This window comes from Oryzias melastigma, linkage group LG3, assembly GCF_002922805.2.
Source record: "Oryzias melastigma strain HK-1 linkage group LG3, ASM292280v2, whole genome shotgun sequence".
NCBI classification, from domain to species: Eukaryota; Metazoa; Chordata; class Actinopteri; order Beloniformes; family Adrianichthyidae; genus Oryzias; species Oryzias melastigma.
The window spans coordinates 30,570,183-30,597,758 of record NC_050514.1 but is presented as its reverse complement, the minus strand read 5'-3'; the positions used below and the strand labels follow the sequence as shown (position 1 = coordinate 30,597,758).

General features: G+C 37.5%; 1 protein-coding gene across 3 annotated transcripts; it reads left to right on the top strand.

Moving 5' to 3' along the window:
• Positions 1-27,576, top strand: abcc12 (ATP-binding cassette, sub-family C (CFTR/MRP), member 12). 3 transcript variants are annotated; one of them, XM_024295830.2, is made up of 32 exons: positions 1-430; positions 4,575-4,801; positions 4,892-5,043; positions 5,110-5,256; positions 5,423-5,570; positions 8,202-8,438; positions 9,652-9,825; positions 10,001-10,148; positions 11,675-11,823; positions 11,891-11,998; positions 12,061-12,243; positions 12,303-12,374; positions 12,452-12,576; positions 15,923-15,995; positions 17,502-17,705; positions 18,071-18,205; positions 18,287-18,377; positions 18,478-18,528; positions 20,305-20,403; positions 20,472-20,575; positions 21,526-21,735; positions 21,807-22,033; positions 23,035-23,172; positions 23,250-23,439; positions 23,783-23,872; positions 23,950-24,139; positions 24,319-24,478; positions 24,546-24,624; positions 24,724-24,837; positions 26,324-26,488; positions 26,560-26,654; positions 26,694-27,576. In XM_024295830.2, the coding sequence occupies exons 2-31, from the start codon at positions 4,670-4,672 to the stop codon at positions 26,650-26,652; spliced, it is 4,188 nt and encodes a 1,395-aa protein (XP_024151598.2). In that variant the 5' UTR covers positions 1-430; positions 4,575-4,669; the 3' UTR covers positions 26,653-26,654; positions 26,694-27,576. The 3 variants fall into 3 exon arrangements, with proteins under 3 accessions (XP_024151598.2, XP_024151595.1, XP_024151596.1); XM_024295827.2 differs by having other exon boundaries at positions 2-430; positions 4,575-4,650; positions 4,745-4,801; positions 26,560-27,576; XM_024295828.2 differs by having other exon boundaries at positions 2-430; positions 4,745-4,801; positions 26,560-27,576.

Sequence of the window (27,576 nt, the reverse complement as noted above, 5' to 3'; positions counted from 1 at the left end):
AAAAATAAACCAAGAAAACATGATCTTAAGATCTGAAGCCAGGTGAGTCCTCCTCTCAGAAAACTCTTCAACACCTGATCAGTTTGTTCAGATGATAAAGATGCTGCAAACTGAAGGACAATTCCCCAATTTCACTTAAATCTGTTTCATGAGCAACTACTTCTTGATCCCTTTACCCGATCGGTTTCTGGAACTCCACAGGAACTGAGGTTTTTTTCACGTGTGAGACGTCTCTTAGTCAATTTCAGAGGAAAAGTGAGGCTGGGATCTGAGCGCACGCATCAGCTGGTTTTGACCACACTGAGGCAGCGCTCACCTCTGCGCAGGACAACCTTTGATCTCCATAAAGCCGGGCAGAGTCTCTGTCTCCGGTGGTTCCAGAGGAGTCGGTGTGAGTGTGAGGAGCGCCGTCGCCGTCCTCCACACAGAGGTACCGTTCTGCTTCCAGGTTCTGCTCTCTTTGGGTCAAACTGATCCCTCTTTTTACTTAACACTTTTTATTCTGTTTGTTTGGTGTAATCAGATTATTTCAGTCCTGTTTGTGAAGATTTTATGAGTCAATGCTAATCAAAAAACTTGAACTTTCCACACATCATGTAGAGATGTTTTAAAGGGTTTGTGGGTTGACTTGTTTTGTTGCTCCACACGTCCCAGCAGCCTTGAGCTGATGCTGTTTACATGACCCCCAGAGGCATCAGTGCAGGTTTGGGATGAACTTACCAACTTTTGACCCGCCGTGTCACAGGCGGCACATGTTTGACTGTTCCAGAAATTATATTTACCCTCACCGTCTGACCTAAATCCACGGATAACGGAGAAATGAGGATTATTTTAGTGTCGCTTTTCTTGGTAGAATTGTTCAAATTGGAATAAATTCAATCATTTCTCTTTATTAAACAATACGACACAATTTTTGAGTACATTTAGACTATTTTAGGTTTTTTTTGGAGGGGCACAAAATTTATGGTTAGAGCCCACATGATCACACTACCACCTCCATGCTTGCCTGTTGACTTTATAAGTTGTAAGTTCAATTTTTTTTCTCTCCCGTTGATCCGTTTTTGTCCAAAAGTCTCTTTCTGACTATAGAACCATGACCTTTGACCTTTCCCGAGAGTCACTTCCTTCCGTCTTCTGCTGCTGCGTTTGTGAATTCTTGGAAGAGTTCTGGTGTTTTGGACTAATTTTGAGGCTCTGGGGAAGATTCTCCCCTAAAGTGTCTGTATTTGTGGATGATGGTTTCACTTTGGTTCTCTTCATATTTTTAGAAATGTCTGTTCTACTTTAGTTTCTTTAAACGTGCTTCTCTTCAACAGGTTTGATTATTTGTTCTCTTCTTGAATGAAATCGTCACATAAATCCTGCGTTCTACAATAAATCTAGTTATTTGATGGTGGATTTAATGATGAATTGATGTGACATTGTTGCTGTGTCCTCTATGGAGCGTGAACATAAAGGAAGTATCTTCATCATCATTTACAGTTGAGGAATTCTGCCGAGTCATCACCATGAAACTACTGCGTTTATTTAGGCTGGAGGAACTGTCCTTATTTTAGACCGTACGTGTGAGTCATGTAAACTTCTTTCAATCTTCTGCTTCCTGGAACCTTCTTTGGTTTTTTTGAAGTCCTTCTGTTGAAATGTTTTTATATTTTTGTTGGTTCTCTAGACTTTAAAGTCAAACTTCGATCATATTTTAATTAATTTTAAGAGCATTTCCAGTCGTCTTTAGCCAAAATAATAGTAAATAAATATATGCCTTTGACTGTATATGAGAACTGGACTGAGTTACCCCAACCTCAGGTTCTAAACAGGAAGTGCTGGTTCCAAGAAGCCAAAATCCCTCAGACTTCTATAGAAAAATAAGCCGCTGTTACTCAGTCATTCTATTTGTCAGAATACTCATTCATTCATTCATCTTCTTGTCCGCTTCTTCCCTTTCGGGGTCGTGGGGTCCCGGAGCCTAACTTATACAAATTATAAATGGAGAAATCAAAAATACATCATAAAAATTACATTTAAAGACTTTTTTTTGGCAAAAATCGTTCAAACGCAATGCATTGTGGTCTATATTTGACAATGTAGTGATGATCGATACTCACTCTTTTTTCCACAAAGACTTCTGGGAAATTTCTAGGGCACTTGATTTTGGAACTATAGATTCGGACAGCACTAGAAAATGGGGAACGCACTGTATAGGGAGAAGTGAAGGAATTCCAACCATAGACCGTTTATAAGAACTGGACATAGCAAGTGTTGAGGTCCATAGGAAATGTTTTACCTCCAGCAATCGTGAAATCAGGCCAGAGCCTTCGCCGTCACTTCCTGATACGTCTCCTCAATTTTCCATATATTAAACATGTTCGACAGTAATCTGTTCAGATTAGGGCAGATTTTTCTCTTCATGAATGAAATCGTCACATAAATCCTGTTTTTTAGTCATAAATCTAGTTATCTTTGAATGGATTTGTGAGTTCTGAACACATAAACACAGCTGTGTTCCCTATAAAACATGAACATAAAAGAAACTTCCCAAAGTTTACAGTTGGAGCAATTCTGCCGACTCATCACCATGAATCTGCGTTTAGACGGGCAGGAGGAACTTTGGCACAGTGTAAACAGGGATGTGGGGGGGCACTCCTCATGTAACTCATTGACTTTGTGTTTTCTTGTATTTGTTATGACGCAAGAGAGAAGCACACCAGGAGCTTTACCTGACCTCGGTGTGATGTTCACCGCATCCTTGAGCTGCTAACTGAAGCCTCGGTGTTCTTTTTAAGCCGAAAACTCGATACTAAAAAAACAAAAAAAAAAAGTGCTCACTCAGAATGCAAAAAAAAAAAAACAGAAAACGTCAGAATCTACGAACAAAACCTACATACGGTGGTCAGATTTGTCCAAAGTAAGATTTGAAATTATGTGATGGCTCCACGACCTACAGCTTTGCAGCCATTTTGTTTCTAAATCTAATATTTAGTAATTTTTAGAGCTGTTAGGCGATTACATTTTTTAATCATGATTAATCGCATTGTCCAGAGTTAACTCGCGATTAATCGCAAATTTACATTTGGCCTTTTTTTTTAGGAAAAAAAATGTGTGCTTCATGGAATTTAACAGTTCTACATTAATTATGAAAGCAAGAATGGCAAAATTAATAGTTTTCATCAGAAATACTTTATTTTGTAACATTGTATTGAGATAAACTTTCTTAACAATAAAAGGCTGTAACATAAAATGCCTAACAAAAGCCCAAGTGCAAGTGAAGGGCATTTTAAATTCAACACTTCAATCAACGTTCAGTAAAATAAAATAAAAAACATAAAAAATAAAATTTCCATAACACTTTCATGTTCATTTTTTGTCAGGACCAAATCTTTTCCTCCTCTGCTGAACTACAGTAATCAATGAAATAGAGATTTATCATTTCCAATGAACTTTTGTTTTTTAAAACATTAAAGACTGAGAAAAGCGGGATACACTGTGGATAGTTTGACAGTCTGTTACTGCCGCCGCGTTCTCTGGCTGCAGCTCGATGCAGCGACGTGTCCAGCGGAGCTCACGCCATGAATATGCCGGCAGACAGACCGCTATGCTGGGGCTGGATCACGCTTAAACCTCCAGAACATTTAAAACGTCCCCCGGTGAGCTTGCTGTTCGGAACGTCGGGGGTCTCGGGACGCGGCGCCGGAAGCGAGCCGGTACCACTAGACGTGGTACTGGACGCGAACCAGAGCCGGGTTAGAGTGCAGGAGCTCTCCAGGTTCTAGCGCCGGCCGGTTTTAGCTCGGTGGTTGGAGACCCGCCCGTGATCTAGCGAGAGCAGCCGGAGGGCGGGACGCCCGCGTGCGGTATGGAAAGACACGTATGAGAAAATCCGCGATTAATGCGTCAAAAAAATTGTCGGCATCATGCACATGTCAGATTAACGCGTAATTAACGCGACAAATCTGACAGCCCTAATAATTTTCACATTTGATCATTGTTGTTTGTCCGATATTCACAAAATTTTGTGCCGATCCCTTAAGTCTACAGCGACCCCTTACGTTTTGTTGACCTTTGACCTAAGGAAGTGGCCGCCATCTTGAATTAAAAAAAAGAAAAAGAGTTTTAGTACCAACTACAAACAAAAACTCATTCTAGGGATTTTTATCAGTCGTTTCCTAACTTTTGGGACATCATTGGAAAGCAATTTGGAAAAAAATTACTATAAGAAGTTGTAGATTTTGAACGGCGTGCACGTGGCGAGCTTGCAAAAGTGGCGTAGTCTTAATACACCCACATATTTTAATGGATTACTATGAAAATGTAATATGTTGATCCCAGGCTGAAGCTGTAACATTTATTATAAAATAGGATATGAACATATAAGGAACGTGTGCGTGGATAGCAAATAACCACGGTTGCTAAGGAAATCCAAAAATTTACTGTTGCCGATTCTTACGAAACTAATGTCAATATGTTTGGTGACCTCAGGTGAACAAAACAAAAAGTGGTTGCTATGGAGATAAAATCAATAGAAAAGCCGCCATTTTTAAAAAAGTGTTTTTTCTATCAATTTTTCCCATAAATCTCAGCCCAGCTTTGCAGAAAGAGAAGGGAGGGGCGTTCAGGGGTGCATAGTGGCTGCTTATCAAGTGAGCTCGGTTAAAGGTGAGCATTGAGGGCGTCGATGATACGTAGAGCTGGGCGGGGAGGGTATCTGCGGGCCACTCCTGGCTTTAATTTTTTTTTTTCTTTTCCACAGGGCAAAATGAAGACAGAATATGCCTTAGAGAAGAACAGCAGTCGACGAGCTTCGTTTGTGAGTAAAACAGAAGCTGTTACCATTGTTTCACCTCCATCCTGTGTTCTCCCGCTCTTTGATCCTCCCTCCCTCCTCTGAACTCTCCAGACAGACGACGGTTTCCGGTGGAGAACCGGATCCGAGGTCTCCTACCCCGAACAAACCCCCGACGTGGACAATGGCAGACCTCGCCACCGTTTGTTCGGGAAATACCACCAAAGCATTCAGACCCTGAAGCCGCTCCGCTGGTCCTCCTCACAGTCAGTGACGCTCAAATGGAGAAGACTCGCTTTGCCAAAGTGTGGCTGATCATTTCCTGTGTTCAGATCAAACCCGGTGGACAACGCCGGCTTCCTGTCCTTTGTGACCTTTGCCTGGATGACCCCCATGATGTGGGCCATGTTCAGGAACAGGCTGGACTTCTCCTCGCTTTGTCTGTCTCAGTTTGACGTCGCAGACTCCAGCGGAGAGAGGTATCAGGAGATTAAGCGAAATCTGCAGCTTTGATGAAAAAAGTTTATAAAATATTTTACAGGATTCTTCAGGCTAATTAGAGCCAAATTAGTTAGGCCACATGTTTGCTTCTGTTGGTTTCCACGTAAGAAATACTGTTGCGGAGTCACGATGACTGTTGTGCAGACTGTGGAGGCTGTGGGAGCAGCAGGTGGAGCAGAAGGGTCTGCAGAAAGCCTCTCTGATTCGGGCGGTCCTTCGCTTCCAAAGAACCAGACTGATCCTGTCGGTCATCATCGGGATCCTGGTCATGACTGCAGCCTTCATCGGCCCTGTGAGTTCTCCTTTATCCACACAGGACGAAAATAAACATTTTAGTCGTCTTTGACTATAATTCCTGAAGAACAAAAGAAACAATCTTAACCTAAATGGTTGTTGTAAAGGTAAAAAGTCAGATTACATAACAAGTTAAAATTTAAAATGAGAAACTGTAGGTTTAGCTTTCAATGAAAAATCTTAAACTGGTAACGATTAACCGTTTAACCACAGATTATTGCTGGATGAAAAAACAAAGTCTTGACCAAAGAGGCGACAAGCAGCCTTATTTTATTTTATTTTTTTCAGAAATGAAACTGAATATTTAGATTTAGAATTTATTTATTTCAAGCAAACATAAAAAATACTAAAGATGAAAACCAGCAGAGTTGTACTGTATTTCCATAAACACATCAAACTTGAGCATGATGGGAAAAACAAAGACACAAGTAGAAGAATATATACACATATATATCGTGCCAGAGTACAGCATGACACAACAAATCTATTAAATATGAAGTTTGTCAAAACGAGTTCAGTTATTTGCTTGAAAAGGAGTAAAGGGAAGTAAATTTATACCTTATTATTGTATTTATATAACCTTTCATACTTTACTTACGTTTTGTTCTCCTTACATAGTTTTTATAATCATTAAAGACATTAAAAATCATTAGGTTATTCCAGAAATCATTTAAAAAAATCACAGATCAAGTAGTGATTGCTTATTATGAGCAAAACGATTTTATTTGAAGGATAAAGTCCTGATCAAACAAGATATAATTTTGTCATAATAATATTAATAATAGGAAACCAAGGTCACATATGCCCATAATAATTCGTAATCACCAGAAAATGAACACTTCTCTTAGCAGAGTAAATTGAAGCTCATAATCCAGAGATTAATAACGTGTGATCTTGAGAAAATAGAAATGATTTTCATTAGAATTAATGTTGCTCATCTTCTTCTCAACTTACCATGGCTGATGTGAAATCTATTTTTCACCAACAAACTCGACATTATTTCCACCTGAGTTAAACCACGAGTAAAGTAATCAATGATGAATTGATTAGTTACAGATGATTTTTTATGCTGAACTATAAAACATGTATTCAGTGATCCCAAGTAAATAAAAACCTTGAGAACACACCATCTATCCATTTTATGAATCCCTTTTGGGGTCATGGGGTTGCTGGAGCCTATCCCTCCCAACTACTGTTGGGTAAGTTTGCTGCAGGGCGAGAACACAACTCATCGCCACATTTTCTTTAAAAACGTCCCTTATCTCTAGAAACATTTGTTGTTATCTCGTTTTAACGAGTCATGAGGTTGTCATCTCAAGAAAATGAGTGAAAAAGAAATCAACAGACGTGGCCGTTCTTTCAATTACTAAGTCTTAAGCTCCACATACACACAGGACATATAGTGCACATTCAAAAATGCATTCTATGTGTTTAGCCCATGGTATTCACATTGGTCAAGCAAGGAGGGGCTTCTTCTGCTGTTTACTAGCGCATGTCCACAGTTGGACATCTACAGTCTACAGTTGGAAGAAGCTTGGTATGAAATGCTGAAGCGGTGTAAATCTCATTCATCTTTTTTCTTCACAGCAGTATTCCGATATATGAAAAACTTGGTGTCATATAACTCCAGTCGGAGACAAAAGACAATTATTAATTTCTCCTTCGCAAAGGGCTGGGCAATATAGATTTCTATATTACAATATAGTTTGTTTTTTCAGACAATAACGATATATATCACGATATAAACCAAATATGTCAAAGCATATCAACAATGCTAGAGGACACACCTGAGGGTTTGCAGTATTGGTAAAATGCTGCTAGCATCATAGCTAATAAAGGCTAATGTATTAAACGAACAATCCCAAGTGAAATGTTGCAAATCCATCCAGGACGGAGTTCGCTGGATTCAATACTAGTTGGAGTCTACCACTGGTGGCTAACTTCCAAGTATACTGGAAAGGCAAAACACCAACGAGCCATGCTAAAGCTAACATGCTAACGTCCGACCTTTACAGAATCAAAGATGGGCGGGGCTTTTATACTGGAGCTGCAGAGCATGATGACGTAAAACGTCTGAAATGATGTTGGACTTACACCAGTTGACCAATCACAAAATTCAACTGTAATACCTTGTTTCAACCTGTAGGGGGCAGCACACAGACAGTTTCTGGCTTAGCAGTAAATTCAGGGATTTTATTTTAAATGGTCAAAAATGTGGTAAATGAAAGTATTTTTGAAGTCCCATTTATTCAGGTAAACAGAAAGAAAGTTGATTTACTGTTTGCTTTTACTCTTTTTCAACTGATAAAAAGTTCTATTGCGATATGTATCGTTATTGTTTTATTGCCCAACCTTCATGATCCATTTTTAAACGATTGGTGCTTCTGTGAATACATCACTACCAAATCTAAGGTTCCCGATTGGTCAAATTTAGTTTGGTATAACTATCAATGTGCACGTTTTGTACTTAGAGCCCAAAAATTGACTTAAAATCTCAACAACCTAAAAGTTTCACGAACTAAAATAAAAACTTTTTCAACTATCAGATTGTCTTCCTAAAAACTAGAAACAAATCCGAGCTAATTTCCTGGTCTGTCCGGCTCATGTGTCTCCTCCTCCTCTCCATCAGGCCGTTCTGGTCAACGAGATCTTGAAGTACATCGAGAACCCAGGCGGCTCCTCTGTGGCGTTCGGCGTCGGTTTGGCCGTGGCTCTGTTCACCTCCGAGTTCTTCAAAGCCTTTTTCATTTCTCTGCTGTGGGCGGTCAACCTGCGCACCGCCGTCAGGCTCAAAGGGGCGTTCTCCACCATGGCCTTTCAGAAAGCCATCTCTCTGAGGGTTCACAGCGACGTTTCCATGGGAGAGGTAAACATTACACTCCTTACTAACACTAATCTGATGTTCTCAGATGAAACATCCCGTTCTTCCTTCCTTTAGCTGCATGACCGTCTGCTCTACCTTTGTCCTTTTCATCTTCCTCACCACCATCCTCTGCTGTCAGGCTGCTTTCTTCCCAGCCAAAACTTACAGCCTCTGATCTTTTTCAGACTTTTCAACGTTTGCAGAAGATCTAATAAGTTTGGGTTCTCCTTCCTCCAATCGACTCCCTGTGCTCCTTTCATTTATGGAAACATATCTTCACTACTGACATTTCCATTCTTTTAGCCACCACCATCTGAACCCTAAACATAAGAAGTTACGGTTTTAAAGGCTTAAAAATTGTCATTCTGCAAGATTTTCAGACTATTTTGCTATTTACTAAGATTTTTTTTTTGGCTATTTTGGAGTTTAGCAAATTTTTCAGCTACATGCTAGCTGTTTAGGCTAATTTGGGCTTTTTTTAAAGTTTTTGAAAGCTGTTTTGGAGTTAGGCTATAATTTACATGCTAGCTGTTTAGGCTAATTTAGACTTTTAAAAAAAAAAGTTTTTCAAACTGTTTTGGAGTTAGGCTAATATTTACTCACCAGCTGTTTAGGCCAATTTAGGCTTTTTTTTTTAACAGTTTTTTAGGCTGATTTGGCATTTAGCTAATATTTTAGCTGGCTATCAGCTTCAGCGTTTTCAAGTATCAACTTCAGCGTTTTAAACTATCAATTTCAGCATCTTATCAGCACTAGCATCTTCACTCTTCCAGATTCATCTTACAGTATTCACACTAGCATTATCGTAGGTAATGTTATATATTTAGTTCATAATTATGTTGAAAATTTACCGTTTTAAAATGTAGTTTTAGAGAGTTCATTAAATGTTTATCCTGTTCGGTCCGCGATCTAAGGCGTGTTTTAGATTTTGGCCCCCTGTGCGATTGAGTTTGACACCCTGCTGTAGATCAGCAGACCGACGATGGTGGATGTTGTTGACTGAGGCTGCAGCTCATCTGATATGAAAGTTCTATTTGTTTATTTGCATGATTGATTTGTCTTTGGTTTCACGGCGGATTCCCTTCCTGACACAATCCTCTGTATTTACCCGGACTTGGGACCAGCACACTCAGGAATTGGATTGTTTTCCTCTCATGGTTGCATTTCTGCATAGTCTGTACCCATAATCCTTTTCTTCCTCTCACTCTCTCTTCAGATGATAAACGTCTTAACCAATGACGGCCACAGACTGTTTGAGGCGGTTCTGTTTGGCAGCTTCACTCTGTCCACGCCGGTGCTCTTCGTCGCCTGCATCGTCTACGCCTGCTACATCCTCGGCTACACCGCCCTGACCGGCGTCTGCATCTACCTCATCTTTGTGCCCGTCCAGGTGAGTTCAGACACAGTGGTTTCCTGTCTGAACTGTTGGCACATTTACCACCAGTGTCAGTTAAGCTTCTGAATTATTTGAGCTCTTTGACTTCAAACTCACCTGAACTTTGACATTTAGTTAATATTAAAGAGCTTGAATCCAAACTTAATGATTTATTTTTCTCTCGTTGCAGTTTATGTTGGCCAAACTTATTAATAAGTTCCGCTGGAGAGCCATCCTCATCACTGACAACCGCGTTCGCACCATGAACGAGATCCTCAACAGCATCAAACTCATCAAGATGTACGCCTGGGAGGAGTCCTTCGAGGAGAAGATCGCAGGTGAGACGCTCCTCCGAGATCCAGGCTGAACTGTGCAGAAGACTGGAAAAAATATATTTATAGTTTAATTTTTATTTGTAAAAGCAAAAGAACCGTTTGCAGCTTTAGATATTTCTCACAACTGAGATTTTTTTTTTACTTTTTAACTTGATCCATTTTTTGAATACATTTCTTTGGATAAAAATTCAGCTAAATAACTAAATATAAATGAAAAAAAAAAAAAAAAACATCCAGAATGCTGTGTTTATTTCCGTTAGTTCAGCCCTCATCCTTCTTCACTGTCATGGATTTGACATGTCATTATATTAACATCATATTAACTCCCCAGAGGAATACAAACAGATTCACTTCTGATTGATCTAATCCAATTTGAGAAACAAACTTTATTTAAGTTTAATGCTTCCAAAATATTCCTGTGCAAACAGAATTTACCAGATTACTGTCATAAATCCTCGACTTCGAGACAGAAGTGAAAAACAACAGTAATAATAATAATCACTGGAATTTACTATAAGAACCTCCTTTCTTATGATTTTTTTAATTAAATATTTTAAATAAATTCCCAGATTTAGTAAAATATGTTATTTAAAATAGATAGACAAAGTGGATCATAAATGTTTACCTGATAATATACAAAATAAATGTGAAAAAATACAGTTATTACATTTTTGTAATTTCAAGAAACCTCCATTTAAAGTTAAAGAGAGACTAGTTTCAGTAAAGAGAATCCGGTTATAGATGATCTTCAACCACAAATAAAAGAGGAAAAATTCATAAAAATATAGTAAAAGTATATAAAAATATAAAAAGTTGTTTATGTTTTTAAAGACTGACGAAAATTGTGTTTTTTAACTTGTTCTTGTAGCATTTTTCTGGTGATTTAGGACATATATAGAGAAAATCCATCCATTTCCTAAAGCTCTTTTATCTCTTTCTGGGGTGATGGGGTTTTCAGAGCCTAATCCGGCTGCTACGGGGCAAAGACAGGGTCACAATCACTCATCCATACCTGTGTAGCATGTAGAACGAGTAGAACAGGCTCCATAGAAATGACCTCTCCTTGTTATGAGGCATGAGTGCTAACCACTGTGCCAGCATGTGGCCCATATTAAGGAGATTAAAGGACCTATTTCATATAAAATGTATTATTATGTTCACTATAAACCAGGGGTGCCCAAATCCAGGCCTCGAGGGCCAGTATCCTACATGTTTTCCAACCAAGCTGCTATTGAAGCTCCTAATTGTCTAGACACACCTGATCCAGGTAATCAGCGGCAGATTAGGCAATAATTTAATTTAATTATGGATAACAGCAAAATGTATTTTTGGAACCAGCAGGAAGTGGTGGCGTAGGACCCAATAAGCAACAGATTTGGTGGCATTTAATAAATAAACTTGAAGATTGTTTGAGATTCGAAGGGAAACTCTAAACCAGAACAAGACAAGAAAACATTTTCTAACTTGAAACTCCAGTTTATTTTCATTTTTTGTGCACACTCATTTCTGAAATCTTCTCTGTCTTCTAGAGTTGAGGAAAACGGAGAAGAAGCAGATTCGTCTGTTCAGCTACGTCCAGAACACGAACACCAGCGTCACCAGCATCGTCCCCACGATGGCCACCGTGGCGACCTTCCTGGTGCACACGCTGATGGGTCTGGAGCTCAACGCCTCAGACGTGAGTGGAGAAGCAGCGGCGTCCGGCCAGTTTGGCTGTCAGCTCACGCGCTCGTCTTCCTTCTCAGGCCTTCACCACCATCGCCATCTTTAACTCCATGAGGTTCTGCCTGGCTCTGCTGCCTCTGTCGGTGAAGTCTCTGGCTGAGGCGGCCGTGTCCATCTCCCGCCTGAAGGTGCGTCCGCACGTTCTCCTCGCGGCGTCAGTCACACCCACGGATCCTTCTTCTCATTCCAGAAGATCCTCCTGATCCAGAACCCGGAGCCGTACCTGCTGCAGCAGAAGAACAGCGGCTCAGCCGTGGTGATGAAAGACGCCTCGCTGTCCTGGACCAAACCGGAGCCCGCCGAGGGGGCGGAGCATCAAACGGGGATGGACGCCCCACCGACCCTGAGGAACATCTCCTTCACGCTGCCGAAGGTGAGGTCACCTGATTCCTCCAAAGACGGATTTCCTCTGATCTGTTTCGTCTCCTGAAGGGAAACCTGCTCGGCGTCTGCGGGAACGTCGGGAGCGGAAAGAGCTCGCTGATCTCCAGCATTTTGGAGCAGGTTCTTCATCTTTGGTTCACCTTTGACCTCCAGCCTCCGTGTTTCTGTAGATCATCTGATTGTTGTTGATCTTCCAGATGCACCTCCTGCAGGGAACCATCTCAGTGGACGGGAAGTTCGCCTACGTTTCCCAGCAGGCCTGGATTTTCCACGGATCAGTTCAAGAAAACATTCTGATGGGGGAGCCAATGGATCAGACCAAGTAATGAAAACGCCTTAATGTACAGCCCCAAAAATATCACAGTCAACTTAAGAAGGAAATCACTGGAAATGATGTTTCCATGAATGAAGTTTAAGATATCAGAATCTAGAAACGAGGAGTTCAACTCGAGCTTTAAAAAGAGAAAAATATGCTAAAAATATGTTTGACCGAATGTCTTCAAATTGAATGTTTTACAACCCAATAACACTTATTTTAATAGTTCTAAGCAAATACTTTGTATTTTTAATATTTGTGAACCAAACTGTAGTTTATTTTAATTACAGTGATTAAAAACTGCTGTAATTAGTGGAAATGATTCATTTCAAAACAAAATGTGAACAAAACAAGAATCTGATCTTAGTACAAGTTAGTTCATCATAATAAAACACTAAAAACAGCTCTTATTCTTTAAACATGAGGCCAAATTAGGGTCAGTTTAAAGACAAACTCCAATGAGTTTTCCTCGTTGTAGCTGAAATCTGGAAATCTGGATTCTATGCTAATGTTAGCTTGGGGTCGTGAAGTTCAGCTCGCTAACAGGAAAGAGTGTAAACAAAAGGCTTATGGGAAATGAGCTGAGGCTAACTTCCACTACCAGTCCCGCCCACAACTCAGACTGTTGGTCTGCAGGAAAACGTCTTCAATGACAGGATTTTTGATTTTGGTTATTCAGATTTAGAAGACCATTTTATAATACGTACTGAAAATATGTATAGTTGGAGTCCGAATTTAACATGAATGAAAAAACAGACTGTAAAGTTAAAAAATAGACATTGTTAATTAAAAAAAAAAAAAACATGAAGAAAATATGGCAAATTATAAAAATAAAATGTTTAAATGAAAAAGAAAATTTTAATTTAAAGAGACATTGATGATTTAAAAAATATTTTAAAAATAAGAATTTTAAAATATTGTAAATTTTTACAGAGCCCCTAAAGAGACATTGAAGTAATACATAAAAAAAAAATCTTGAAATTGAAGTTAAGAAAAAAAATCTGATTACTAACAGGTAGTAGAAGATAGTAACTCGTGGACACCAGTTACTACTTAGTGTGCACCAGTTAGAAAACATAAAAAACACTTTTTTTTAAATAAAAAAATAAACTAAATTTTCCAGTTACTATCTGGTTTGCACCAGTTAGTAACTAGAGTAAAAATATTTTTTTTACTCCAATTTTTAGAAAAACTTTTTTTTTCTCACTTACTGTCTGATGTGCATCAGTTGCTATCTTGTGCAGACCAGATAGTAACCAGAATTTTATTTTTTGCATTTAAAGAAAAAACTTTTTTTTCCCGTAAGTTTGAACTAAATATTAAAAAAGAAAAAAACAATAAACCTAAATCTGTGAGTGAAAAATAAGGTTCTGCTTCAGGATTTCAACTTCAGTTTTTTATCTTTGTTTTCACTTTCAGTTTAAAATTTTACTTTTCACTTTCGCTGCTCAGCCTTACACACAAATATACAAATGTAAATTTGACACAAACAATCTCATTGAATTTCTGCCTTACTTATTGAACTTTAAATCAACATCCTAACAATTGGACCAAAAATTACTGTACTTCTTATTACTTTCAGCAATTTGAGTTTTTCTTTTTTATTTTGAGTCCCAAATCAAACTTTTGTTTAGAGTTTGGAGCAAAAGGATTTTGACTCATTTAAACAAATAATTTCCCCATTTCTGGATCCCAGATCTTAATGAGACAAAAATATTAGAAAGAGGAGCAAAGAGGAGTCAAAACTGCTTAAAATCAGGTCAAGTTTTAGATCTTTGCAAATATTAAATAGTTGGACAGACTTTGAGGATTGAAAGAGGAAGTTCTGAGGATGAAGTTTATCGTGTTTCTCGTCCCATAGATGAATGTTTAACCAGGAGAAAGTGTCTTGTTTCTGCTTTTACCTCAGCAGTCAAATGGGGTCGGAGGTCGTCCGTCTTTATCTGTTATCTTTGGAAGTCACTTCCTAAAGAGAGACTCAGATTGACCTCTGACCTCATAAAACCTCCAGGCCTGCAGATCACAACAAAATGATTCAAAATCGTAAAATCTGATCCGGCGTGTCCATAAAAGCCTTTTTTTACTGGACTTATCAGGTTTAGGACCGGGACACATCAGGTTTGTGAGTTCGTTGACCTTTAGCTCCACATGAGATTCAGTTTTAAAGAGCTGAAAGGAAAACTGCTGCAGAGTTAAGGATCCGGGCAGGATTCAGAATTTAATTTTTAACAACAATAACTGGAATAAAACCTGGAGAACGTCACAACAAAAAACAGGAGTAAAACATTAAAAAAAATCTCCTGTTTGTTTTTGAGAATCAACAGGAAAATAAAATAATAATCTGCACCTCAATCATTTATAAAAATGCTCTTTTTTAACATTTTGTACTTTGTTTGATGGGAAAACACATCAAGTTTTACTAATATTTATTTCCATGTAACTAATTATTTTTACTATTAAATAGGATATAGTCCATGTATTTTACAAAAAAAGCGGAGGATTACTTTAAAAATATGAATTATTAGTTTATTTGCAGTGATGAACTCCTAATAAATTATTTAAGTGATAAAAAATATAATTATATTTCATTAATGGATGTAATTAATTCATTTTATTTAGATTTTGATAATATTTAATTAAAGATTGATCCTCTTTAAATTAATCTATATTTATTTGGCTTTTCAACTTCTAAGCAAAACATTTTTAAAAAGAATATGATATTTGGGTCATTAGTTGACCTTAAAAATGTTCCTAAAATCTTCCTTATGAAGTCTGAGGGTTCGTGGTTTAAATTGAGTTTAATTCAACCTAAAGAACATTTCACAAACGTTAATTATCTTCCTGAATTCGATTTTTATAGAATCACTTCTGAATAAAAAGAATGTTTCCCCTTTTCATAGAGATCGACTTTGTGATAAAAAATATATTTAAAATAGAAAACACAAAATGGAAAAGTAAAATTTTCATTTAATAAAAAATATTTATGAAAAGGGTTTTAATCTTTATGGAAAAAAGAAAAACTAATATTGCGATTGCAGCTCCTCCAGTGGGCACGGCGGGAGTGTCATGATAAGGGCTTTCTGCTACTGTGTGATAAAATCCACAAACAGACCACATTTTCTCTCGTTTGGTTAATTAAAGTACTTTTACAAGCATATTTTCACATCATAAACCTTCTCGATGATGAATTCCGTCTTAAATTAATTTTTTTTTTACCTTAAAGAAGTGAGAGACGTTTTCTTGCATGACTTGGACACAGTTGGACAGTGAACTCCGTCTGATTTCATGACAGAGATCTAATAAAGTCATTTTTAAGGTTGTTTCAAAAGCAGTTCTGCGTTGTTCCCTGCAGGTACGAGCGGGTTCTGGATGTCTGCAGCCTCAGAGCCGACCTGCAGATTCTGCCGTTTGGTGATCAAACTGAGGTCGGTGCAACACATGAACACACATTATTTAATCTCTTCATTTATGCTGGTTTAATTTGATGCTCTAATCAGACTGAGATCAAATCTGAATCTCTTCTTCATTTTCTAACTTAACATTACTCACTAAAAGTAAAAGTAATAAAGTCATTAAAAAGGATTTAGATAAAAACAAGCTTCTGTTTCTCTGTCTCATATATGTGTTTGATGACCAAATAAGGTTTCACTTTTCCTTTGAATGTCTCAACTTGACTCACAAATGGAGAGAAAATAGACTTAACCCGATTTGTACGTGCAAAATTCTTCATTTGTGAAAAAATTCTTGATATGTGTGTAGTTCCTAGTTTGTGTGTAGTTCTTGATTTTTGCAAAATTCTTCATTTGTTCAAAATTCTTAATTTGTGCAGAATTCTTAATTTGTGCAGAATTCTTGATATGTGTGTAGTTCCTAGTTTGTGTGTAGTTCTTAATTTTTGCAAAATTCTTGCTTTGTGCGTTAATTCTTGATTTGTGCGTATTTCACGATTTTTTTCATGATTCTTGATTTTTTCATGATTCTTTATTTGTGATTAGTTCTCGATTTCTGCATAACTTTGGATATGTGCATTTGCAATTCTTAATTTGTGTGTAATTTCTGATTTGTCCCAAAATTATAAAATTCAAAAAAATACAAAGTACAATTTACACACATGAAGCTTAAAATGACAACAGCTTGACACTAACTTCACACACAAATCTCTAAAACTTACACACAAATTGCTTGTTGCACACTCACAAAACTGCATTTACACATAAATTCAATTCAATTCAATTCAGTTTTATTTATATAGCCCAAAATCACAAAGAGATTTGCCTCATAAATCTGATGTGAGACTCTTCGTAAGTGATGCGTTTAAATGTTGCTAGAACGCTGAGTCGTCAGTTCTTTTTCTATCAGCTGCTTTAAACTTAGACTGTGAATATTATCTGGTGAAACTTGATGTTTTGTATTTGTTTGTCAATGTATTATATAAGTTACAAATCAAGAAATACACACACACACAGATTGAGGAGAGTCTATTCTTCCTTCATACACTTAGGGATTTTTTAGATTAATTCACCAAATTTAATAAACATTTTGTCGTGTAACACTAAATAGTTTCATATAAACATGTAAAATGTTGCGAGAGAGTTAGAAAGTTTTGCGAAATTTTCTTCTGAATTTTCCTAAACTTTTTTGTGTGTCAAGTTTTATAATATATTCAATGTATTTTCAGTTATTTGTTACTTTCAAACCCTAAATGTTCCTTTAGTGCCCATTTTTTAAAAATTTAAGATGAATAAAATCTGTCTTATCTTATTTTGTGTAATATTTATTTTCAAATTCTGTTTTTTTTTTTTTATTTATTTTGACACAAAGTTTTTTCTTACCACCAGAAGCCCATTTTCTTTTTGGCCTTTTTTCCATGAACCTTCCTTCGAGCGTGCCATCCATCCGTGTGAGCGCGTCTCCTCTGGTTGTGTTGTCAGATCGGGGAGCGGGGGCTGAACCTGTCAGGGGGGCAGAAGCAGAGGATCAGCCTGGCCCGAGCCGTCTACTCCAATAAAGACATCTACCTGCTGGACGACCCGCTGTCCGCCGTCGACGCTCACGTGGGGAAACACATCTTTGAGGAATGCATCAAGAAGGAGCTGCAGGGAAAATCCGTCATACTTGTGACACATCAGCTCCAGGTGACGTAGAGAAAAAGACTGAACAAAAGATGGGTTTGTTTGTTTAAAAGTAGTGCAATATCACATATCAGAGTAAAATAAAATTAAAAAAAACTGCATTTTTACAAGAAATCACTTTATTTTCTCTAAGATATGAATTCCTTCCATCTTTGTAAAGGAATTCAAACCTATTTTTACCAGAAAATGTGTTCACATTTTATTTATGAGGAATTATTTACCTGCTAATCTAAAAAGATTTACCAGTTGCTGGATTATAATCTGAAAACCTGCAGGATTATTTAATCTAACCTGACAAAAACTACAGATTTCTCAGCACGCTGGCGTCCATCTGCAGGGTTGACTCTGTGTCTTTTCTTCCGCTCCAGTATCTGGAGTTCTGCGATGACATCCTGCTGCTGGAGGACGGAGAGGTCCGGGAGGCGGGGAACCATCAGAACCTGATGAACGCCGACGGCCGCTACACTCAGCTGATCAGCAACTACCAAATGGAGAAGTCTAAAGTAAGAGCGTCCTCGTCTTCCTTTAAAAACAGGAACTTTATGCCGTTTCAGCTCATTTATTGTTACATCTTCATCTCGTAGGCGCAGAAGGAGGAGGATCCGTCTGAAGATGCTGAGAAGTTGAAGGAGGCGGAGCTGAGAGAGCGTGCAGACAGCGGCATCGTTAATCCAGGTACTAAAACTGTTTAACAAATAAAATCATAAACTGTTGTCATAATGAGTAAAAAATAATACATTTTATTAAATCATTGAATTTTGTTTCTTTCTTTAAGGCTTCGACATGTCAGACGAGAAGAATCAGGACGAGGCTGCTGACCAGAACTGTAAGTGTGAAGGTTAAAAAAAGTTTCCTTTGTGTTTTTAGGATTTTGACTCTAACATGTTTACATATTTGTATCTTGTGGTGAATCACTGATGTCATCAGAGAAAATATTAGAAATAAGTTTGAACAAAATTACTTTAAACATGTTTTTTTTTTTATTTCTCTGGTGAAAATTTACCAAAACCTAAAATTGCAGAAAAAATATTTTAGAAAAAGTCATCTGGACCTAGTTTTAATTTTAGTTAAAGACATTTTGACTCTGATTAAAAAAAAAAAAAACATAATTGAATTTAAACAAATGAAGTGCAGATTATGTTTTTTTTTTCACAATTTTCAGCCAAATCAAGCATTTAAACTTAAAATAGTTTACCAAAGAGACCAAAGAGGCTGGTGAGCTTCTTTAACTTTATCTTTAGTCAAAATAGAAATATGAATGGATGGATGGATGGATCTATTTATTTAGTGCTTCACAATAAAAGAAAGTTCAAAATTAGACAAATTAAAAAAACTAAAATAAACAAAAATCAATTAGCAATAGATAAAAAAGACAAATACGAATGCAATAATAAAATAAAAAAATGAAGTAATATTTGCTGTGTGTATTAATCCCAAATTTGTAAAATTTTCAAAGCAAATATTTCCTGTTTAAGATATAAAATAATTAACATTTTATGTCAATACAACAGATTAAAGCTAATTATTTACCAAAATAAACCAAAACGTGTTCTTTTTTTTTCTTTTTTTTTTAGAATCTAAAAAACTGTCAAGTTATAAAAATAAAAGAAACTGGCAGAAACCATTTTCTTCACTTTAAATTTGATTACTTTTAAATTTATTATCAACAAATTTAAAAAACCATCAATCCTAAACAGGAATGTATCTTTTCAGTTGAGTGGAAATGTGGATTTAAAGTTCAAGCTGAAGTGAGGAGCAGTGAACTGAGGCCCTCTAGTGGAGAAACACAGAAACACAGGGAAGAAACTGCAGACAAAAAAGAAACTACAAAGAGTTTGATAAAAATAAAAAGTCTCAACAGCATCAAAACTATAAAACGATTAAAAAAAAATCTAAAATCCAAACTAAAATTAAAGTGCAGCTTGTTGAACAAAGGCATACAAAGCTGTAACATTACCAGCTAAAAACAACTTTCTAATCCCTGAACTCTGAAGGTTCATGCACCACATAAAGCTTTCAGTAATTTTTTTAAAATGTAAAAATCTTTAATTTTATTTATAAAAGTCACACAATATTTAGTTTAGATGAATAATTCTTTGGAAACTGTTTTTCAGACCAAACAATGTTGGTTTTTTAATACAAAATTTGGCACATAATTCTATATTGATTCAGATGATGTTGAAAAGGAAATAAAATGTTTAGCATGACAGTGATGCTCAGCTGTTGTGTTGATCCATAAAGTCATTGTTTTGGATTTTTGTTCCTTTCTTAAACGATATAGTGTTTTTCTCACCATTATGTAACCAAACCAAACTTTTCAGACTTTAAAAATTCAGATATTCTACGAGTTTGCAGTGCGACCTACATAGACCTCTGTAATTTTTCAAAGTACAGTTGAGAGCCATAAAATAGTTATTTTAAAGTTCCACTTCGATCACCTTTTAGTGCTCTCAGTGTTTTTTTAAATTAATCAAAATGTCACGATAATTCTTGAATGTTATTGATTTTATTTGCTTCTTCTTGATTCAGTCAGAATTGTTTTAAAACTGACCTGATATGAGCTAAAATCCCTTTATTCAAACCTTCTTCAACCCCTGTTTAGCTGCTGTGAAGAACGGTGACCAGCTGGTCAGTCAAGAGTCCTCATCGGAAGGATCCGTCTCCTGGAGGATCTACCATCAGTACTGCCAGGCAGCTGGAGGTAAAGCACCATCATTTGTCATAACTTCACCTCACCGGCTGAGACGGATGTTTGCCGGCTCGCTGCAGGTTACTTCATGACCTTCCTGACCATCCTGATCATCGTGTTGATGATCGGCTCCACTGCCTTCAGCAACTGGTGGCTGAGCTACTGGCTGGGACAGGGTGACGGGGTGAGGAACATTTCTGCAAATAACAAAAATAAAATAAAAAAAACTGTCTGAGCCGATCTCTTCTAAGCCGTATGTCACGATTCCATTAATGTAACTGCAGCAGGAAACGGTTTAGTGTTTTATCTCCGTCTGCATGTCAGAGATTGTTCTTTTGGTTTCGAGATTTGAAATGAATTTAGACGTCTTCATGCAGAATTTCATGTTGGTATCGACAGCCAAAAACAGCAGCACAGACAATCCACAAGCAATCTGAAATCTCTCCCGCTCCCCCGGAGGAACAACAAATGAATCACACTGCACCAAACAGAAGCTCAGAGAACTAAATTTAATAAACTAGAAAAGTTGCATTACCTGAAATAATGCCAGTGTGAATGTTTTTTTGCTGAATGTCGTCGCTAATTTTTTGCTGAAGAAATTTACTTTAATTGCTGAAGAGATTTGCTGAAAGTGCTAGAGCTATTTCCATAATGCAAAAGTTGCTAAAGGACTTAAAGTTGCAGAAAGTGCACAAATAATTTGAAGAACTGCTTGAAAAATTTGTAAAAATTAGGAACTCAGAATTAGCCCAAAAAACCTCAGTGAGTGCTAAAAATTAGCCAAAAAAGGTAACACTTTGCTAAAATGCGAGTTTAATTCAGAATTAGCCCAAAAAGCCTCTTTAGATATGAAATTAGCTTTAAAAAGCTAACACATTGCCAAAATTTAGCCTAACTCAAAATTAGCCCCAAAAACCTCAGTAGATGGTAAATAGCATGTTGCTAAAATACTAGCTTACGTCAAGATTAATCATAAAAACCTCAGTAGATGCCAAATTCGCCAAAAAGGCTAGTAGGATAGAAATCGATTCATCGATTGAGTTAAAATTATCGTTACTGGTGACAGTTTTTACAAATGCATTTACATTTTAAACAAATATATCTTCCTAAAATCTCCATTTTTGTTCTTCTTAGTCTGCTTTGAACTCCACCTCAGACCAGAACAATGTCTCCTACTCTTCAGACCAGGGCGATGTCTCCAAAAACCCAAATCTGCACTTCTACCAGACCATTTACGGCGTGATGGTTATCGTCATGGTGATACTTGCTACCTTTAAGTGCTTCATTTACACTCACGTCACTTTAAGAGCTGCATGCAAGCTTCATAACTCCATGTTTAAGAAGGTATGTCCCTCACCTGAACCTCAGCGATTTTTATAACAAATCTCAGATGTTTGACTGTCTGATTTCCACAGATTATTGGGAGTCCAATGAGCTTCTTTGACACAACACCAACTGGTCGCATTTTGAACCGCTTTGCCAAAGACCAAGAGGAGGTGGACACGGTCCTTCCTATCCACATGGACCCTTTTTTACAGTTTTGTCTGCTCGTCACATTCACCATCATCATCATCTCCGCAGTCTTCCCGCTGATGCTGGTGGCAGTGGTCATTATAGGAGCTTTGTTCACCATCATCCTCTTGTGAGTCGGATCTAAACATCTTTGGATTCATGCGCTTTAAAACCCTTTGACTTGTTGGGTGTTGTCCATGCCTTACAGCAGGGGTGTCAAACTTAATCACACAAGGAGCCAAAATCTAAAACACACCTTAGGTCGCGGGCCGAACAGGATAAACATTTATTGAACAAAATTTTTAGAACTTTAAAATCATAACTTTTTAACATAGCTATGAATTAGATATATAGTATTACTTGTGATAGTGCTACTGTGAATGCTGTAAGCTGAATTTGGCTGCTAAAGATGATAGTGCTGATAGCTGAAGATGCTGAAATTGATAGCTAAAAACGCTGAAGCTAATAGCTAGCTAAAATATTAGCTAAATGCCAAATTAGTCTTAAAAAAACTTATGTTAGCCAAAACAGCTAGCATGTAGTTAAAAAAATAGCTAAACTTCAAAATATCCTAAAAAAAAAACATTTTTAAAAAGTCTAACAGCAGCTAGCATGTAAATTTTAGCCTAACTCTAAACAGCCTAAAAAAAACTTGAAAAGAAAAACCTAAATTAGCCAAAGCATGTAGCTGAAATATTGGTTAAACTCCAAAACAGCCTAGAAAACCCAAAAAGAAAAGCCTAAATTTGCCAAAACTGCTAGCATGTAGCTTAAATATTAGCTAAACTCAAAAATACTCTAAAAGAATCCTACTAAATGCCAAAATAGTCCAAAAAACTAGCAGAAGGCCCATTTCTAAAACTTTTAAAACATAACTTTTTAACATAAATATGAATAAAAACAGGCAGGAATATTATTCCAGAATAAATCAATTTAAACATTAAATAACTTTCAATATTTTACTCTCCATAAAAATATATTTTGGTTAAAATTATGCAAATTCGAAATGAGCGCAAGATAACCTTGAGCCAATAATAACAATAAAACAAAATGATCCTGACGGCCGGACAGAATTACCCGGAGGGCCGGATCCGGCCCCCGGGCCTTGACTTTGACTCATGTGCCTTACAGTATCTTCCAAAGAAGCATCCGTCAAATGAAGAAGATGGAGAACGTCAGTCGATCTCCGTGCATCTCCCTCACTACCTCCACCCTGCAGGGCCTCAGCACCATCCACGCCTACAACACCAAAGACAGTCACGTCAAACTGTACGATCACGAAGATCCAGCACCGTCTCTGCTCTCCGTTCATAATGGTTCATTGACCTGTCTGTGCCGTCATGCAGGTTCAAAACCCTCAACGACATCAACTCAAATCACTTCTTACTGTTTCACTCTGGCACTCGGTGGCTCTCCTTCTGGCTGGACTTCATGGCTTGCACCATGACGTTGTTGGTGTCTCTGTTTGTGGTCCTTAGTAGCAATGAAGTCATTAATCCCACCTTAAAAGGCCTGGCAATCTCCTACACCATACAGGTTAGTGTGACCCGCACAGAACATCACTACAACATCAAAATCCTTATTGGTGATACGGGATGTCAACGGGCAAAAAATGAGCAACATTTTTAGGGGTCTATGTACAAAATGTGCAACAATTGAACTGGTGTTGAAAGTTAAACCAATTAAACTTTGACCAATCAGGGACTTCAGTGACAACAGTATTAAAATTGATCATGAATTAATAATTGTGGCTTGATCTGGAGCCGCAGGTTGCAGACTCCTGATGTAGACGGTCTGGTAGAACTACCAATAAATTGAGCATGTTTAGGGTAAACATCTTACTCCATACACTTCCTCATGCGTGTGTTTTGTGGTTCAGTTAACAGGTTTGCTCCAGTATGTTGTGAGACAGTCAACAGAGGTTGAGGCCCGGTTCAACTCAGTGGAGCGACTCCTGGAATACATCACGGTCAGACCTCCTGCAGCTGATACCTTCACAGGACAGGCGCCAAATGACCCCTGACCTCCTCGGTTACGTGTTTTCAGGACTGCAAGTCTGAGGCTCCCAGGCACATTAGGGACGCTCAGATCCCAGAGGATTGGCCCAAAAGCGGCTCCGTCACCTTCAAAGACTACAAGATGAAGTACCGAGAAAACACCCCCATCGTTCTCAATGGGCTCGATTTCACCATCCAACCTGGGGAGAAGCTTGGCATTGTGGGACGTACAGGCTCAGGTAAGGTACAGTTTAGTGCAAGTATTACGCTTGACATAAGATACACAACATCACAGAAACACAATAACTTATGATTACAAAAACATTAAAAAGTAAATTACATATTACAGATATTTTCCAAACTTCTTCTGAGGTAAAACACACATCCTGATCGTCTCCCTTTGATTCTTGCTCTGCAGGGAAGTCCTCTTTAGGCGTCGCTCTGTTCAGAATAGTGGAGCCAGCCGCAGGAACCATCCTGATCGATGGCGTGGACATCTCAGCTATCGGCCTGAAGGACCTGCGCAGCAAACTGTCCATCATCCCGCAGGACCCCGTGCTGTTCATCGGCACAGTCAGGTAACACTGCTGACTCACAAACACACACAGACACGGCAGAACCGTCATGAACCGGACCTGCTCACAGATACAACCTGGACCCCTTTGATAACTACACTGATGAGGAGATCTGGGAGGCTCTGGAGAAGACCTACATGAAGGACTCGGTACGTCAACAGTGGGATTCTAAGACTGTGTTTACTCTCTTTTATAGATCATTTTTAGAACCCTGAACTCTGTTAACGATGGATATGATGTTCCCTCAGATCTCCAGGCTGGAGGATAAACTGCAGGCCAAAGTGTTGGAGAACGGAGAGAACTTCTCTGTCGGCGAGAGGCAGCTGATCTGCATGGCTAGAGCACTTCTGCGCAACTCCAAGGTACTTCCAGTTCTGCAGCCACGAGCACGCCGTTTAACCTCTGATGTCTGAGGATTTCTTTGGAAACCATTAAGACACTCTTATAAAATCCATCCATCCATCTAGTCCATGTTATCTGTCTGTCTTGTTATCTAGACTATGCTAGGTAGCTAGACAGCTAGGTAGAAAGTTGGATATTTTTTATAACTTTATTAACAAAACCTAAGATACATAGACAGAAAAAATGAACAAAAAAGAACAGTAAATGACAAAGAGAAAACAAAATAAGATCAGAGTTCAGAGCAGGCTGAACAAATCACAAAATGAATCTTAAAAAGTAGAAGCAGATGGTTTACCAATTATCCAAAGTGTACTTTTCAAATATAGAAAGATAGATATTTAGACAGAAATCTAAATAGCTAGAAAACCTTTAATAGCTAGATAGTGATATCTAGATATCTAGATAGACTTTTATCCTTTTGAAATTATGACTTTCAATCTAGTAAATTTTAGAGATTTTTTTCTTGTAAATTTAAAACTTTCAATCTTGTGAATTTGCTATTTTTAATCTCGATTTTGAATATTGTAAATTTATAACTTACTCTCGTAAATTTGACTTTTAATCTCGTAAATGTACAACTTTTAATCTAGTAAATTTACGACTTTTAATATAGTAAATGTTTGTTTTTAATCTTGTAAGTGTGCATCTTTTAATCTAGTACATTTTTTACTTTTAATTTAATAAATTTTCAATTTTTTTTCTTGTAAATTTATGAGTTTTTATCTCACAAACGTTTTGAGTTTTTTTCTCGTAAATATCCAATTTTTAATCTCGTCAATTTTTCGAGTTTATTTCTTGTAAATTTACGACTTTTAATTTTCTAATATCGATTTTTAATCTAGTAAATTTATAATTTTTTTTATCTCATAAATTTTCGAGTTTTTTTCTTGTAAATTTACAAATTTTAATCTTGTGAATTTACAATTGTTTTTATTTTTAATCTTCTAAATTTGTGACTTTTAGTCTTGTAAATTTACGAGATTTAAAGTCGTAATGTAATAAAGTAAATATATTTGTAAACTAGCCCTGATACTCCATCATAAGCAGCTGTAGTTTTTTTTGTTGTTGTTTTTTTAAAGAAATCTTTAAAATATAGGTCTTTAAGATTTTAATAATAGTTTTTAAAAAATACAATATATACTTTAGTTCTTAAGGTGATTTGTCTCATTGCATATGTTGCCGTTATTTTACCTTTTTTATGAATCTATCCTATAAAAACTTAATAGATGGTTTGATGGCTGCACAATAGCCCAAACCATAATTCCTCCACTATCGTGCTTGAACATGACACGGTTACTTCAACTCAAATATTCTCAGTAAACACAGTTTTCATTTTGCAAATTTCTCCAGTAAAATCAGTTGATGGTATTTTAAAAATATTCCTGAGTGTAAAAATTCAGTCATAAAATAAGCTTTCTTGTTTTCTCCGTTTCCTTTGCCCGTCAGATTATCCTCTTGGATGAGGCGACGGCTTCAATCGACGCAGAAACGGACGCTCTGATCCAAAACACCATCAAGGAGGCCTTCCACCACTGCACCATGCTCACCATCGCGCACCGCATCAACACCGTCATGCACTCGGATCGGATCCTGGTCATGGACACAGGCGAGGTAACCACACCGCAGACAGACGCAGTTCATGTCATTCTGAACCGGGGCTGACTCGGCGTTCTGGTCAACAGGCAGCAGAACTGGACCCTCCGGAGGTGCTGAGGCAGAGACCCAACTCCCTGTTCTCCTCACTCGTCGCTGCAGCCAACACTGTAAACACGTGATGCGGAAAAGCACTAAACCTTCAACACCGTGCCGCTTCAACCGGCACCACAGTTACTGTAATCTGGATTGATAATCTTGTTTGTGGTGTAACTGAGTACAAAGAATCAGATTTTATTGCACATTTGTGCACAAAGATGTGTTCAAATCTCTAATCTGTTGTCACAAACAGACTATCTTGTTTTCTTTAGGTTTTCACCTCCTACTGAATCTGCTTTGTATATTTAAATATTTATTTTGCATGGCTTCCTGCGCGATACGTGCAGTACTTTGGAAGAAACCGCAAACAAGAATCTGTGGACACATCCGATACTACATTTACCGACTGCAATAAATAGGAATATTTCATTTTAAAACATTGTGGAAATTTATTTGAGCAATAAATTGGGGGGCGTTTTTTCTCAGGCACAAGAACAGATTGTTGGGAAATTTGCAGAAGTTGTCTCTTTTAAGAAAGATTTTCATGTATTCTAAACCCAGCCATTTTGATCGGACGCAAAGCTTTTCCTGCTGTGAAATCGCATTAAACTTCTGCATCTTTGGTTATTGTTTTACCGTTAGACGTCCTGTCCTCCGCCACCTATCTCAGCTCTCCACCCATTCTGCTCACTCCTTCTACCCTCCATGCAAACCACACTGGATAAGCCTTAACCAGATATTTATTATCTGTGGAGGATAAAGACAGAGAGGGATGACTCACCTCTGAAAAATCTTGTTAGGAGCTGAACTCGGGAGTTTTCTGCCTCTCCTTGATGCTGAGAAGCTCAGCAGGAAAGAAAGAAAGAAAAAAGACTTTAGGATAAAGATGATGGCTTATTTTGGAAACAGTTTTATGTTTTTATAGGTTAAAATATCTGAAGCTAAGATGCACTTAAAAGATTTATTAGAAAAGTAAACTTACAGTACAGCGAAAAAAAAGTGTTGAA